The sequence below is a fragment of the Astyanax mexicanus genome, chromosome 21, assembly GCF_023375975.1.
Source record: "Astyanax mexicanus isolate ESR-SI-001 chromosome 21, AstMex3_surface, whole genome shotgun sequence".
Lineage (NCBI taxonomy): Eukaryota > Metazoa > Chordata > Actinopteri > Characiformes > Acestrorhamphidae > Astyanax > Astyanax mexicanus.
This window is the reverse complement of record NC_064428.1, coordinates 19,061,037-19,076,150: the sequence shown is the minus strand read 5'-3', so window position 1 is coordinate 19,076,150 and position 15,114 is coordinate 19,061,037. Positions and strand designations below refer to the sequence as shown.

At 34.6% G+C, this 15,114-nt stretch overlaps 1 protein-coding gene across 7 annotated transcripts in view; it reads left to right on the top strand.

Annotated features, from left to right (window-relative positions):
- Window positions 1–2,500: 2,500 nt before the first annotated feature.
- Window positions 2,501–15,114, top strand: part of cenpe (centromere protein E) — a 37,249-nt gene continuing 24,635 nt past the window's right edge. For all 7 annotated transcript variants that reach the window (XM_049469855.1, XM_049469854.1, XM_049469858.1 and 4 more), the window contains exons 1-21: window positions 2,501–2,637; window positions 5,883–6,001; window positions 6,102–6,191; window positions 6,302–6,420; window positions 6,525–6,644; window positions 7,095–7,176; window positions 7,276–7,343; window positions 7,441–7,515; window positions 7,953–8,004; window positions 8,466–8,553; window positions 9,803–9,932; window positions 10,025–10,144; window positions 10,268–10,420; window positions 11,344–11,491; window positions 11,617–11,707; window positions 12,265–12,550; window positions 13,240–13,287; window positions 13,417–13,626; window positions 13,823–13,897; window positions 14,771–14,839; window positions 14,975–15,106. In XM_049469855.1, coding sequence (XP_049325812.1) covers window positions 2,582–2,637; window positions 5,883–6,001; window positions 6,102–6,191; window positions 6,302–6,420; window positions 6,525–6,644; window positions 7,095–7,176; window positions 7,276–7,343; window positions 7,441–7,515; window positions 7,953–8,004; window positions 8,466–8,553; window positions 9,803–9,932; window positions 10,025–10,144; window positions 10,268–10,420; window positions 11,344–11,491; window positions 11,617–11,707; window positions 12,265–12,550; window positions 13,240–13,287; window positions 13,417–13,626; window positions 13,823–13,897; window positions 14,771–14,839; window positions 14,975–15,106 — 2,331 coding nt within the window. In that variant the 5' untranslated portion in view covers window positions 2,501–2,581. The remainder of the gene's footprint in view (window positions 2,638–5,882; window positions 6,002–6,101; window positions 6,192–6,301; window positions 6,421–6,524; window positions 6,645–7,094; window positions 7,177–7,275; window positions 7,344–7,440; window positions 7,516–7,952; window positions 8,005–8,465; window positions 8,554–9,802; window positions 9,933–10,024; window positions 10,145–10,267; window positions 10,421–11,343; window positions 11,492–11,616; window positions 11,708–12,264; window positions 12,551–13,239; window positions 13,288–13,416; window positions 13,627–13,822; window positions 13,898–14,770; window positions 14,840–14,974; window positions 15,107–15,114) is intronic.

Below are 15,114 nucleotides of genomic sequence, written 5' to 3'. Positions count from 1 at the left end.
ACCCAATTTTATTCATATCTAATTCAATTTGGCCTTTGTGTTCAAACAACCCTAACACTGATACAGGAACCCAGAGCTCTAACCACTGAGCCACCACTGCCCCATCACACAATGCTACTAAGCTAGCAAGCTAGCTTTCTCCAAATCACATGTAACATCACACAGTGTGAGAGCAAAGCCAACTGTGCTCTCTATGGCTCCCAACCTGTGCCACTCATATGAGAGGTGACTGATTGTTACATAACATTATTTTAGATTCAGTAAAGAATACCCTTTTTTTTTTAAAAACACTGATAACTGGATATTTTGTTTTTGACAACAATCATTTTTAAATTGTCATTCTGTAAAAAGCTGTAAATGTCTATTTATTGTGCAAATAATTTAAAAATAAAATATCTTTTTAATGTTTTAATGTACTAGGTATTCATTCATGTTTATTTCAAATAAATATTTTGCCAAAAATCTTGTTATTTGGTCTTGTGACTTTGAAGTCCTCAACATTCCAAACCATTTACTACTGAATTAAGCCATTTTAGCCTAAAAATGTATGTATGCATGTTATATATTTACTGCAACTTGTTTTGCAGGTATAATCAAATTGTAAAGACTTGATGTTGTTGCAGTAATGCAAAAAATATATATATTTTGTCATTTTGAAACATTCTATTGGTCAGGCATCCTGACATTTTGACACACAGTATAAAAAACTCCTATAGCCTTCCAAATTCACATTAGTCACAAAAGATATAAGACTGGAAAGTTTTCAAAAAGATGTAAATACTTTAAAAAGCAGTTTGAATCAGTTTTTAAAATATTTAAATTTAAATTTAATTTAACAATTTAAATTAATAATCATAGTTTTTCAATGACCCAAGTCCCAAAAACATCAGACAATCAGACACAATTAGTTCCTGTTAAATCACTGCTATCCGCTAGAGGGAGCCCGCGAGTCAGTCGTTTATGAATGATGTTGAATTAAGCTAAACGGCTCAAAACTCTAATTAAAATAATAATTAAATAATGAATAAATAATAATTAACTCCCTGTACGGAATATTTATTTAGATTTAGAAAATAAATATAGTTATTTTGCTTTAATGGCAAAGAAATCATACCTGTTTATTTTAGTTTTTTTCTGCAGAAAGTGATTTTGGACAACAGTAGATTACTAGCATTGCTGCTACTGTGCGCTGACTGGCCTTCTGGACTTGTTGGTGAACTGATGCTGGAGTTACAGGCAGAGCACTGAGTTTAAAAAGCTTATAACTTGATATTAGGGAGGTTTAATATAGTTGCTGTCCAATAAAAACAAGTATCTACAAAACAGCATATTCACAGGAGAAAGATAAAACCTTTTTATATACAAAAAAATAATTTTAGAGATTTTCTAAAGGTCAATTCTTTAAGAAATTCATTCATTAAGAATCACATTGTGACACTGGGATACAGTGTGTCAAAATTATGCAGCTAGTATACTTGTTTTACATTTGACGAAGACAATATTCAAAAAGTAAAACTGTCTCTCTCAAAACCGAGTTTTATACATTTTTAAGCTTTCTAACTTCAAAAAGTATCAAAACAAGTTTTAACCCCTTTATGACATAAATTATTTTTTGGGGGGAGAAAAACATTACATCACTATTTGAGAGACTTTTTCTTTGGAAAGTTTTTTTAAGACATTTTTAGATTTTAATAATAAGCTGATTATTTGAATCCCCACTGCTTTATCAGGATGGCCCTAACAAAAATGATCCAAATAATGCTACCGCCTAAAGGCAACAAATGAAAAAAAAAGTTTTTTTTTCTAAAAATATGTTTTAAAAAGCTTACCACAAGAATGTAAGAATATAGTAAGACTGTAAACAGTCAAATATACTTCTTTGCATATTATTGCATATATATATATATATATATATATATATATATATATATATATGTATGCCTATTTTGAAGAATTCAAACATTATGTTTTTCTTATAGAATATTCAAATAATTAGAAGACACTAAATATAATCAATGTGATTAAAGAATTTTAATAAAGTGTATTATTCTTTTTCTTTTTTTGTTGTTTGTCTTATCTCTGTTTTTTCCTTCTGGTATGGGTATGTACTTTTGGTTGTTAACCTGACAACAGTCTGTACATCTGTACCTCTTGTTACTGCTTGATGACTATATGATGAATATATATTTTGGAAATAAAATAAAGGCTTATACGATAAAATTTAAATGCTTAATGTTTTAAAAATGTTATGTTCGTTTCTATGTTGAGAAAATAAATACACTGTTGTTCAGTATAACTAACACTAACTAACGTTATTTATATAACTACAGCTTCGTGTATGAACCCATTCATTTTTGGTCTCACTCTGGAGCGCCCCCTGGAGGCCAGACGAACCCTCTCTGGGAGAATGGCGGTTCGGGATTGGGCGAACGCCTTTTGACGGCGCCCAATCAAAAGTCGCTAAAATTTTTAAACCTTTTCCAGCGCAGATACAAATGTAACAGTCAGTAGGAGTCGTTAGGACGACGGGGTTCGGGTGGTTGTGTGTGTTTCTGTATTCTTGTGACGGGTATGAGGAGAAATGGGCGAGGAGTCCGCAGTTAAAGTGTGTGTTAGGGTTCGACCCCTTATAAAACGGTAAGATAGATATTTATTTTATATATATTTAGTTATATAGCTCTATTGTGTACAGGTACTTATATTTTCACTTCAACGTTTCCCTCTCTGCCACCGGTACAATACGTTACATTAACTAGCTAGCTTAGCTAACTAACTATTAATGTTCGTAACCGTTAACCTATAGGTTACCTAATTAATTAGCTTAACTCGCTAGCTAAGCTAGTATTATTAGTAAACCTATGTCATTTAAAGCAGAAAAGGTTTTTGGTACCCTGCTGTCAGTTAAAATATTTGGCTAAGCGTTAGCCAGTAACGTTAGCTTCTTTCAAATTAAAAAAAGTGAAGTGCCAACGCAAGCTAACGTTAGCTTACTTTTACTTTATCTAGGTTATCTACCTAACTAGCTACTTTAACTAGTTAGTTCGGGTTATATGTAAAAATCCAACTAATCTAACGCTAGCTAGGTTACAGCTAGTCCAAATTTTCCAACTATTAATCCCACCTTCATCTGATGTGAAATAAACCGCTTCATTGTTGACTATTTTGTATTTATTCATTTACTTGTTTATGTATTAAACACTTCAACATTAGCTGTCACCAGACTGCTATTACTGAACTGGAAGCAATTAAGCTTTTCTTTGAAAGCTTTCTCAGTTTTGATCTAAGAGTTCATGGATCACTTCATTTGAAAAATCTCAAATTGAAATCAATTATATTTAAACTAGTGAAGTATCACATCGTATCGTACGCAATAATTTTTGAATATCGTATCGATTTAATACCCTACAATATCAACCACCCCTTTTATCACATAAGTGTAACTTTTTCTGTTTTTAGCAAAAGAAAAATTCAGAGTTTCTAATTTTCCATTATATATCTACTAGAGACAGATTATATTTGTACACTATCATTTATTTTACTTTAATCCTGGATATATAGGGATATTAAGAGTGCACTATTAGCATCATGACATTCTGGATTATTGACTTCTGTTACAAATCTGCAAAATATTCTTTTTTTTTTTTCATATCTCAGTTAGGGGTGTGCCATGTCATATCGTATGCGGTAATAAAATGTAATTTTCATTTTGTTGCAGTAGTGTGTTTTTGAAAAAAAAAAGTGTTTTGTCATATTGAGTATGGTTATACCAAAAATACCATTAAATATATCGTTATATAACTTTAGGGCCATATTGCCCACCCCTAATTTAAACTTCAAAAACGTACAGCTGAGCCCTTTATAAGTACACTCAATGTTAAGACGGCTAGTTAATCCTGTAGCTGTTGTCAAAAAACAGCATCTCTAGTGTCATCTGTTACACTGTCAGTACAGTGAAATGGAGGCATTAAAGCTTTCTTGGTTTTGATCTAAGAGATTATGGATCACGTTTCAATATTAAATTATATTTAAATACATTTTAGAAACGTACAGCTTAACCTGTTATAAAGTACTCAATCTGTGTGGTGTGTAAAATTGTAGACTCTTTGATGTCCCTGACAACTGCATTTTGTATTTTTGTTGTTGTGACTATTGTTAAGCACCTCCAGGAACTCCTTCAAGACAATGAGAACTTTATTCCATGTGGTACTTAGAAAAATCTAAAGTATAGAACCTATTCTGGTTTGTTTAACAGTTTTTGTTTACAGAATAAATCTGCACGTGTTCCTGTATATCTTTAATAGGGGTGTCACGATCTCGATATTTTATCGAAATCGAATCGAAATGAGGTCACGATCTCGAGTATCGAAGTCAAAAAGAGGATCGACGATCCCTCCCGCGCGCGCTACGCAAATAGCGCAGCGCGCTACGCAAATGGCGCGGCACCAACACAGCGCATCCTATTCATTTAAATAGAGAGCCGCTGCATGAGCGCAGTCGGCGGGAGTGTGATCACTGTTTTTTATCTGTCCAACGGGGGAGGGGGGGAGGGGGTTGGGCGCGCAGGTTTTGTATCTGTATCTAACGGAGGGGTGGGTGCGCGCAGGTGAGAGCGTGTGAACTCGCTGAAATGCGTGTGTCAGTGTGACTTGAGAACACTGACTATAGATCACAGTGAGGTGGATTAAAAATCTTAAACTTATAATTGACTACACCTGTTGCTTTCCATTGAATTAAAAAAACATCTTTCTCTCAGATAAAGTAAACACAAGCGTGTTTCTGACTAAAATAAAAGCTTTTCAGGAGAGATATAAGTTATGTGTAAATATTTATAAGACAATACCCACATCACTTATCTAACCAGCCTGTACTGATTTCTGCCCCCCAATAATGCTTTCAATAACCTCTTGTAACCCCTGGGAGCCAGGGGTTACACTCTAATAGCCTTTAATAGTCTTCGGTAGCCTTTAAAAGACTTACCTGGCGGCCGTGGTGTGTCCACTAAACTCCGTAGTTATAAACATCCTGAGGTTAGCAGCGCGCTAACTGACCTGTTTATAATGTAATCCGAGCAGTGCCTCCGTGTCGGCTGTTCTAACCTGCTGCTGTTAGCTGCTTGGGCTGAAAGATGAACTGTAGTGAGCTGTATTATCCGGTTAGTGGGGTTAAAACCTTTATTTGTTTACAGAAACAGTAAAAACGGACTGGCTGAGCCCTGTAGCCCGTGGCTGGGCTGTACTGAAGTAGTGACTGAGTGAAGAGAGCGGAGCTTGTGCTCCTGCTGCTAGTGGTTGGATGAAGAACTGCAGCTTCATGTAATGAGCAGTTTCACCAGCCATCCACACACAGCTCTGATAAACTGCTTGTTTTAATAGTGCACACTGTTGCTACCAAAAAAAGTCACTAGATGGCATTACCATATATATCTTAATAAATAATAATAATAATAATATTTATAATATTTATAATAATAATAATAATAATAATAATAAATATATTATTAAAATTTTATGAGGCATAAAATAATAACAAGAAAAAAAAACAAGAAAATCGAGAATCGAATCGAATCGTGACCCTCAAATCGAAAATGAAATCGAATCGAGGATTTAGAGAATCGTGACACCCCTAATCTTTAATATCTTCAATATTAAATTTACAATATAAAAAAAAATCATAAAAAGAAAAAGAAAGTAGATAAATAAGAAGAGGTGTGTTCAAACTTGTATAGACTGATACTGTATATACCCATCAAGATTTGTGTATCAGAGAAGAGAAACAGGGAGATTACCATTAAATGAGTACAATAAAGGAAATAAAATAATTTCTGTTGTAAAATATTCCTCATAAAGACCAGCACTATGATTGTTAAATGTGTGTTTATGTAGGGAGGAAGAGGCAGCAGCTGCTGAGAATGCAGAGTCTGTAAAGTTGTACTGGAAAGCTGACAGACAAGCCATACACCAGATTGATGATGATGGCAACCTCACTAAAGGTTTTGCTTTTGGTAAGTAACTGGATGGATATGTGTTCTTAAGGAATAGTTCGGTTTTATTCATGAATTTAGTATGAAATTAATGTATTATGTTTATTTTTTTCCCCTTCAGACCGGGTTTTTAGTGCAGAGGAGACCACCAATCAACTGTATCAAGACATAGCCAAACCACTAGTCGTGTCGACTGTGGAAGGATACAATGGTAACTGTTAAATCCTAAAGCTATGCTATAGCAGACAAAAACAGGATCATGTGATATATATTTATGTTAAATAATAATAATTAACATGACTCTCTTTTCTCACCATATAGGCACCATATTCACCTATGGACAGACTTCCTCTGGAAAGACCTTTACGATGATGGGCAGTGACCACATCCCTGGCGTTATACCCCTTGCCATGGCAGATGTGTTTCAAACAATCAAAAATGTAGGATTTCAAATATAACTTTGAATTCCCTGTTCTTAAATCAGTGCTTATGTTAATGTCAAGTTTTATTGACCTTTTTATAATTTTCTGGTTCATTTTACTAGTGTCCAAAGAAAGAGTTTCTGCTGCGTGTGAGTTATATGGAAATTTATAACGAAACCGTAACAGACCTACTCTGCGACAGCTGGAAGAGAAAACCTCTGGAAATCCGAGAAGGAAATTACGTAAGTATCACTTTCTTTACTAAGGGTGCATCAAAATGAACACCTTGGACAAAACCGAAGCTGAACAAAATTAATTGTTTGGCTAAAGTTGTAGAATATGTTGTACATATTATACAATGTACACTGAATATTCTATAATTTGTGGTTATTGTTAATCATTACAACTTAATTCATTCCTCATTTCCAAAAATGAGATGTTATTCCCTTGTTTTGTTTTATAGTGCTGTATTGTGTAATTGATTTCTAAATTTTCTTCTGAATCAACCACGTATCTTATTGATCTATCTATCGATCCATTGATGTAATTTTTGTTTTGCCCCTTCATCATTACATAAATTAGTAGCCTAGACTAAGGTATTTGTGTTTTGCTTTTCAAAGAAAACTTGATTGTTTGGTATAAATGTATATATATTTTTAAACATTATGTAAACATCATATTTTATGCTGTAGAAAAACGTCTATGTGGCAGACTTGACAGAGGAGCTAGTAACATCTCCAGAGCAAGCCCTGGCTTGGATTCGTAAAGGAGAAAGTAAGGATTTTAATCATTCTTCTTGACCTTCTGCTTTTTACCTTGTTGATTTTCCCTTTTGTCATACACCATTACAATTATTTGTTTTTATGTATTTAGAAAACCGACATTATGGAAAGACAAAAATGAACCAGCGGAGCAGTCGCTCCCACACGATTTTCCGAATGGTAAGTTGTTTGGTTATTGCAGATAACTTTTGGCTTTACTGTTTGATTGGGATCTTAATTTAAAAAGTATTATTATTGTTTTTTTTTTTTTTTATAGATCTTGGAGAGCAGAGAGAGGAGTGACCCAGCATCTGGTGAAAATGCAGATGGAGCCATTATTGTTTCACATTTGGTATGTTGAGTTTGGTATTTGAACTTGTCTTTTACATTTTTTATTTGAGGTTCAAGCTATAATGTGTAATATTGGCACTGCTGTGCAGCGGGCATAGGCACAAGGAGTTAAAGAGGAGGAGAGAATCCAATCAGTTTGGTTGTAAAAGTTAAAATGGTTCCATTGCTGCTCTGTTTGTAGCTGTTCTGTTTGGCTTGTAAGCGCTGCATCATTGCTGTATGTGGTGGAGTAATACATGGAGAGATTTGATTAGAGTGCATTACTGGCTGGTAATGGTACTCATAGAACATCTCTAAGGCCAATCATTTTGCAGGGTCAGAACCGACTGTGGTATTATAACTGTTATAGCACCACAAGCAATGTTTTGATTGATTTATGTATGTATTTAGTATGTTCTCAGGCTATATGTTTTTGTCTGCTTGTTTGTTTATTAATAGAACTTGGTGGATCTGGCTGGTTCTGAACGAGCAAGTCAGACAGGAGCTGAAGGTAAGATGTAATCTCTATTTTATGCATTAAATACTTGTACAGAATACCAGACTTACGTACATTTTAATATGTAATACACCTTGTCTACCAAAAGGTGATTGAACCTTTAGCTTCCCAATATTTATTTGTAACCTGGGTCTAGGAAACCTCTGCGTTAGCATCCTGCTAGCGGCATGTGAATTTTACCATTGTGTGCATTTAACTTGTTTTTATTTGTGCAACAATTGGTTTACCTAATTAAGAACAGTGTTTAAAAACGTTGTTTATTACAAATTTGTATATTATTTTAGTGTTAAATGTTAATTTGTAATTGCAATGCACTGCACAATTCGATTGGGGGGGGAAATGCAACAGGGAAGACGCTGCTCACTTTCTCAGCCTGATCACTTTAATGTTCGAGCATGCTCAACTGTAAGTGTGTTCAATGCACAGCATAAAAGCATTGTTTTGGTGTGTTACAGGGGCTCGTTTTAAGGAAGGATGTAATATCAATCGCAGTCTGTTTATCCTGGGACAAGTCATCAAGAAACTCTCTGATGAGAGCCAGAAGTAAGAATCAGTAGAAGTAACAAATATCAAAAAGTAACAAAAATCTCTCAAGTTTAAACAAGCTCACACATGCCTGTTACGAAGTTGATGTAAAGACATGTTAGTGTTCATCTAAATATTGTAATTAATATCTAATTTCTCTTATGTTGAAGTATCATTTTGCCAGATTAGGTGTTTCTCGTTCTTGATCTCGCCCTCCTTTCGAAAAATGGCTTTTGAACATTGTAGCACCTCCTAAAGGTTTATTCACAAAATTTTTAACAAGCTGAGGGGGCAGATTTGTGCTGTTTCATTTTCTCTTAAGTGTTCTAGAGGAAGAGTATCATAAGACTTAAAGGCTGAACAGTGGTATTGTTGTAAATGTAAAAACCAACTTAAATGAGAGAGTTTGTGTGTTTTTACTAAAGTATTTCCGTTTTTGGTGACTGAATTATAATTTGTCTACATTTCAAATGAAAATATCCTATCTGTTCCATTTGATCTGGCAGATGTCAAAACGCATAGCAGTTATGATATGTCTTCTTTTGCCTGTTAATTAGGTAGAGTGAAAGTATCCTAAGTAGGGTGTGCCATATCGTGTCGTACACGATAATCTCGTAAAAAAAAAATTATATCGTGAAAGATATTATACCCTTGAATATCGTATACCACCCGCCCAATTTCCCATTATATATCTACTAGAGACGGATTATATCTGTCCAGTAAAAATGTATTTTACTTTAATCCTGGATAAATGGAGGTATATGGTGTGCATTATTAGTATCATGATATTCTGGATCATTGACTTCAGTACAAATCTGATAAAATTCTTGTTTTTTAGTATCTCAGTAAGAGGTGTGAAATATATCATATGTAGTAATAAAATGTATTTTTTATTTTGTTGCAGTAGTGTATTTTTGAAAAAAAAAAAAAATTAAATTACAGTGTTTTGTCATATCGCCAAGAGTATCATTATCGCTAAAAAATACCATGAAATATTGTGATATTATTTTAGGGCCATATCGCCTAATCCTAAGACGTAAAGGTTGAACAGTAGTATTGTTGTAAATGTAAAAAGCAACTTAAATTCCATTGTTCATGTATTTTTACTAAAATATTTTCATTTTTGGTACTCTGTTTGGTATGGCTGATGTCAAAACTCATAGCAGTTATGATGTGTCTATTCTTTTGCCTGTTAATAAGGTAAAGAGAAAATATTTAAAGTGGTCATACTCAAAGTTCTTTTTTTTTTTTTTTTTTATATCCACAGGGGCTTCATAAATTACAGAGACAGCAAGCTAACACGTATCCTCCAAAATTCGCTGGGGGGCAACGCCAAAACAGTTATCATCTGCACAATAACTCCGGTCACTGTGGATGAAACCCTGAGTACTTTACAGGTAAAGCATTGCTGATTATATGTCTAGACAGAGTTGGATTTTGTGTATCTTAAATGTTAAGCATTTTGCTTGTATTTTCTCTAACAAATTAGTTTGCTAGCGCAGCAAAGCGTATGAAAAACGACCCCCACGTTACAGAAGTCTCGGATGATGGTGCTCTTTTGAGAAGATATCGTAATGAGATTGTGGATCTCAAGCGCCGTCTTCAGGAGGCAAGTCAAATCCTTCTTGAATTCTTAACAAAATAAAACATTATTTTAAGTGTAACAATAGTGTACATTTACACTCTACAAAATCAATTTTGTTTAATTTTTAAATAAATCCTCTCTCTTTAGGTTTCCTCCGTCACCAAAACGACTGTGACCGAGAAGGAAACGCTTTGCCAACTTCTACAAGAGAAGGATCAACTTCAGCGCGAGCAGGCTGATAGAATAAGGAACCTAACCAAGTTGTTGGTTACAGCTTCAAATGTGGTACAGGTCCAAAAGGTAATGTGATTTATATCTAGCTTCAGGCATTTTGTTTGGTTGTGCTTGTCACAAGTGCTGCTTGTTTAAGTCCGTCAAATCCAGAAGAACTAAATGTTTCCTCGCTTCTTACAGCTTCAGGATTACAGTATTTCACTGATTGCCGATGTGGAAATTGTGGACCATTGCTAACATCCTAGTCTTCCCCATTCTATTGTTGGGGTGTTACTAGTGGTGGGGAGGGGGTAAGACTAGGATATGGGCAATGGTCTAGAATTCCCAAATTGGTGAATCCCTACAATAAAATCCTGCAGACTAGCACATTCCTCCTCCGATACATTTAAAGCCAACACCACCTCTTGTCAAACTGCAACTGATGTTAAATTACCGGGTAATAGTGTGCTCGGAGGAAAGCGCAGCGACCCAGCTCTGATGCATCAGCTCACAGACGCCTGTGCTGACTGACATCAGCATGGGAGTGATGAGGGGAGAGCATCATCTACCCACCCAGAGAGAGCATGGCACTCTTCCATAGTGGAAGTGCCTTAGATCACTGAGCCGATCCGGTATAACCTTAAAACTAATAAAAAATACTTAAACTGTGTTAAATAAATAAATGGCTTTAATCAATTAATTTTAACGTTGGGCAACCAGTGTTGGCTAATTGTTGTAGTGTGGCCAGCATCGCTTGGTCCTTTTCTGGCATTAAATACAAGTATCAATTTGAAATGCTGACCATATCAGCCAGTGCTGATTCTTAAAAAAAAAAAAAAAAGGAAAAAAAAAATGATGCCAATGTGATTTATATAATTCCAAACTTTTTTTTTTATTTATTTTTTTAACTAAATTAAAACTAATCCTGTTTGAATACAGCTTAATTATTCTATTGAATGTTAATCACAATGATGTACATTAAATATATATTTGTTTCTTTCTATCTGAAGGTTCCCAAGAGAAGAATGACGTGGGGTGGGAAGCTCCTGAGATCTGCCCAGTTAGTTGCAGAAGATGAGGGATCTGCAGATATGAGCTATGCTGAGCCCTTTTTCAAAAAGAGGAGAGCAGACCTAACTATATCTGAGGAAGGAGAAGGTAAAATATATTTACTATATAATATAATATATAGTACATTTGCTTTTTTAATGTATAAAGTAAATAAAATTGTTATACAGATTGCCCTTTTTCCCTCACCAATATATTGATTCTATCTGTTCAAGACATGGATGACTTTTACAATGCCAATGAAGATTCCTCTCTTGATATTGAGATGAACCAAAGCAACATCACTATGCGTAGTTATGCATATGGGTAAGACCACGTCTTATTATTTGCTGATTTGATTTTTTATTTATTTATAAACAAATCCCACTGAATACAGTTTTTGCAGATCCTTAAAAACTCTTAAGAAAAAAAAGGCCTTAAGTTTTAAAATGTCTTCCACAGACAGTATAATCATCAGCATTGTTAATTGCTCTGAGGGATGTTTGTTTTTAAGTACCTTTTCTTACTTGCTTTTTGGCAAACCTAGATATAACTGTTGGGGTGGGGAATCTGTAGGGGAATTTGTACCAAATTTTATTGTTTGAACAATTGGTTTGTCAGGCAATTCAGGAATCACAATCTTACTGCAACATTTGTAACTCAATGTTTGCGCAATTCTGTGATTACTAAAGTGATCTTTTAATGGTATTAAATGGCACTTATATGTGTATAGCTTTAAAAACTGAATTGTTCCATACCTACATGTAACACATGGTTTGATTTATTGTTTTGAATAATGGACATATTTCTGCATCAACAAAGATGCATGGGTAATTTTTTTATTTTATTTATTTATTTTTTGCTTTGCCTCCGTCTCTCTTCAGCATGTCCCCTGACTCACCTCAGCTGATGAATAAAGTGGAGTCTTTGGAGCGTCAGTTGGAGACGGAGACTCAGGGGAAACAACAGGCTGAAGAAAAGAGTTTGGCTCTGGAACAGAAGATGGAGGATCTTGAGAAACAACTACAGATGCTGGAACAGAAGTTAGAAGTGGAAGTACAGGAGAAACAGAAGTCAGAGGAGAAGTGTTCTGAGCTGAGTCTGAAGGTTGCAGAACTGGAAAAGCCTTCAGAACAGGAGAAGACCAGTAATACTTGTGAGAATTGCAAGGTAAGGGGTTTTGACTGTAACTATTGCCGTTGTGTGTAATTACATTACCCATTTAAGGGTATGAAGCAGTTAAAGCAGTTTGTATTATATTGCACAGTGTATTAACAATAGGCATGTTTATAGTTATGCCATGTTTATAGTACAGTATGTGATCAGGATGATGATGCATTGTGTCTTAAAGTATATGGACAAATCTTTTTGCTGACTTCTGGTTCGTCTGCTGGTTGAAATTTGATGGGGAGTTTTCCTATTGCTTAGCATATTGTTAGTTAATGGTTAAAGTCCTGCCCCTTTTAAATGGAACCAATCAGCTTGCTGGTAACACCAGTTGAGGAGGAGGGGCATAGAGTCAAAAAAGTCTAAACAACTGATGACATTGTAACAATAGACAAATACAAAAATGTATTTTCGGACGGTTTTGGAAAAAAGTCTGTAGCCCTGTTTAAAAATGGGATAATAGAATATAATGCATGATAAGAAATTAAAGCATAATAATTAATTAATTAAATAAATAGTTCTGTCTTCTACCTCTGTTGCAGATGTATGAATAAATAGGTCAGAATGTTGCTGTTGTATTTGCTTTTCTGTACCGTGGTTTATAATATTTATTATACTTAATATATAAAAATAAGGATTAATTGACCATGACTAATGCTTATCTTTTTTTATTTTTTTTTTTACTTTTTCAGTACTTTGGAGAAACCCTCCAGTTGTGTGAGACTCTGAACTTTGAGAGGGTAAGTGTGCAGTTTTTTGAAATTCTTAAAGCATTTTTTTTTATTCTTTAAAAGATAATTTGACACTTGTCAAGTTGTAACTTTTGTATTTAACTGTAGTTTTTTGTTTTGGTGTTTTATGTTTTGTAGGAATCAATATCTACAGAGCGTGACCTGCTAAAGCAAACCCTCGAGTTGCTTACTGAGGATATTGAACGACTCAAACAAGAAAACGAGGCCCTTTGCAAAGACAAAGAGGCACTGATCAAAGATAAAGAAACTCTTTTAAAAGACATTGAAGAGCAGAACGATGCTGATGAGTTTGAAAGGCTGGAGGAAGAGAGCAAAAAAGATTACGAGGTCTGTTTAAGTTTGTTACCTTTTTAATTTTAACCTTCACACATTTTATTACATACCAGCTAGCCCTGTTATAATTGTTATTGACTTATAGTACTATAAATGAACGTGTGCTCACTCATTTTGCTGTCTTTGATATTGTCTATTGTTTCTTTGCATGTTTGCTGACACTGCTAATATTCTGTTTTTAATATTTCAGAGAGAGTTGGAAGCTGAGATTTCTACACTGAAACGTGCATCAATGAATGCTGAGGATTTAGTCCAAAAACTTAAGGCAAGCATAAACTTAAAATATTATTGGTTGGTAATTAGGTTAGAAACCTAGTGGCCTGTCGTGTACCAAATCGTGATTCCACATTTCTTTATACTGGTAAAGCATAGATCTTACTAGGTGCTTCTTATTGTCTTTATTTTTTTAAAACGTTATTAACTTTATTAATTTAACTATAATAACATTTAAATGAGTGACTAAACTAAAAAATACAAGTTTTTAGCCCTATCCAGACAGGATTTGTTTCTCATTTTCCCACTTTTACTCTGTGATAAAAACTCTTGCATCTGGACTGCAATTGAGAAATCAGGAGGATCAGTGTTTTTTTTTTTTTTTTTTTTTTTTGGTCTTTCTTAGTCACATGACATCGCATTCAGTAGCTCCTCCATTTCCACTCGCTTTTGTTTTTGTGGATCTCCGTGGTAACACGGCCCCAAAGTGTAATTATGATGCGTAGCAATGGACAATAGCTATTTTATTAAACGCAAGGAGACAAAACTCAGAGATGTGGATCCGGACGGGATTTAAATTACCGGAGGACCACAGAGTTCAGCGAAAAACAATAGATAGTTCAGCCTGAAATTTTTTCAGAGGATGTCTGAGAAAAACACATACATGGTCGTTCTGGACAGGAATAAAATCACAGAGGACCCATTATAAAAGAGAAAGTTACCCCAGTACCCCCTGAGAAACTAATCCCATCCAAATAGGGCTTCTGTCACTGTTGTTCTTTAAATGTATGTGCTGTAAGTGCTAATTAATGTTTTAAATGATTTCCAACTGAAATAATAAGCATTAAAAAACTCCTTTAAAAATGTTTATAAATTCTTCAATAAAGGAGCTTTATTTTAAAGTGGTACCACTTTTTCTCTGTAGGCTGATTTAGAGGCAATGTCTGTGCAGCTGAAAAAGAAGGATGATGTCGTAGCTGAACTTCAGACTATGGTACGTATCAACCTAAACAAGTACAATCAGTCATTTATGTATGTTTCTTTTTCCATTTTTAAGACATTAATGTATGTATTATTTACACTGAAAATATGATCCTTGATTAAAAAGTGTTCCTAACTGTGATTACAGAGTGGAAAAGATCTTGTTCAGGAGGTGACACGACTTCGGCGCTCATTAGATGATGCTGAGGGTCTCAGTTTGGAGACCAAAAAAGAGTGGGCTTTCCTGCGCAGTGAAAACCTCTCTCTAAAAGAGCGAGACGTATGTAA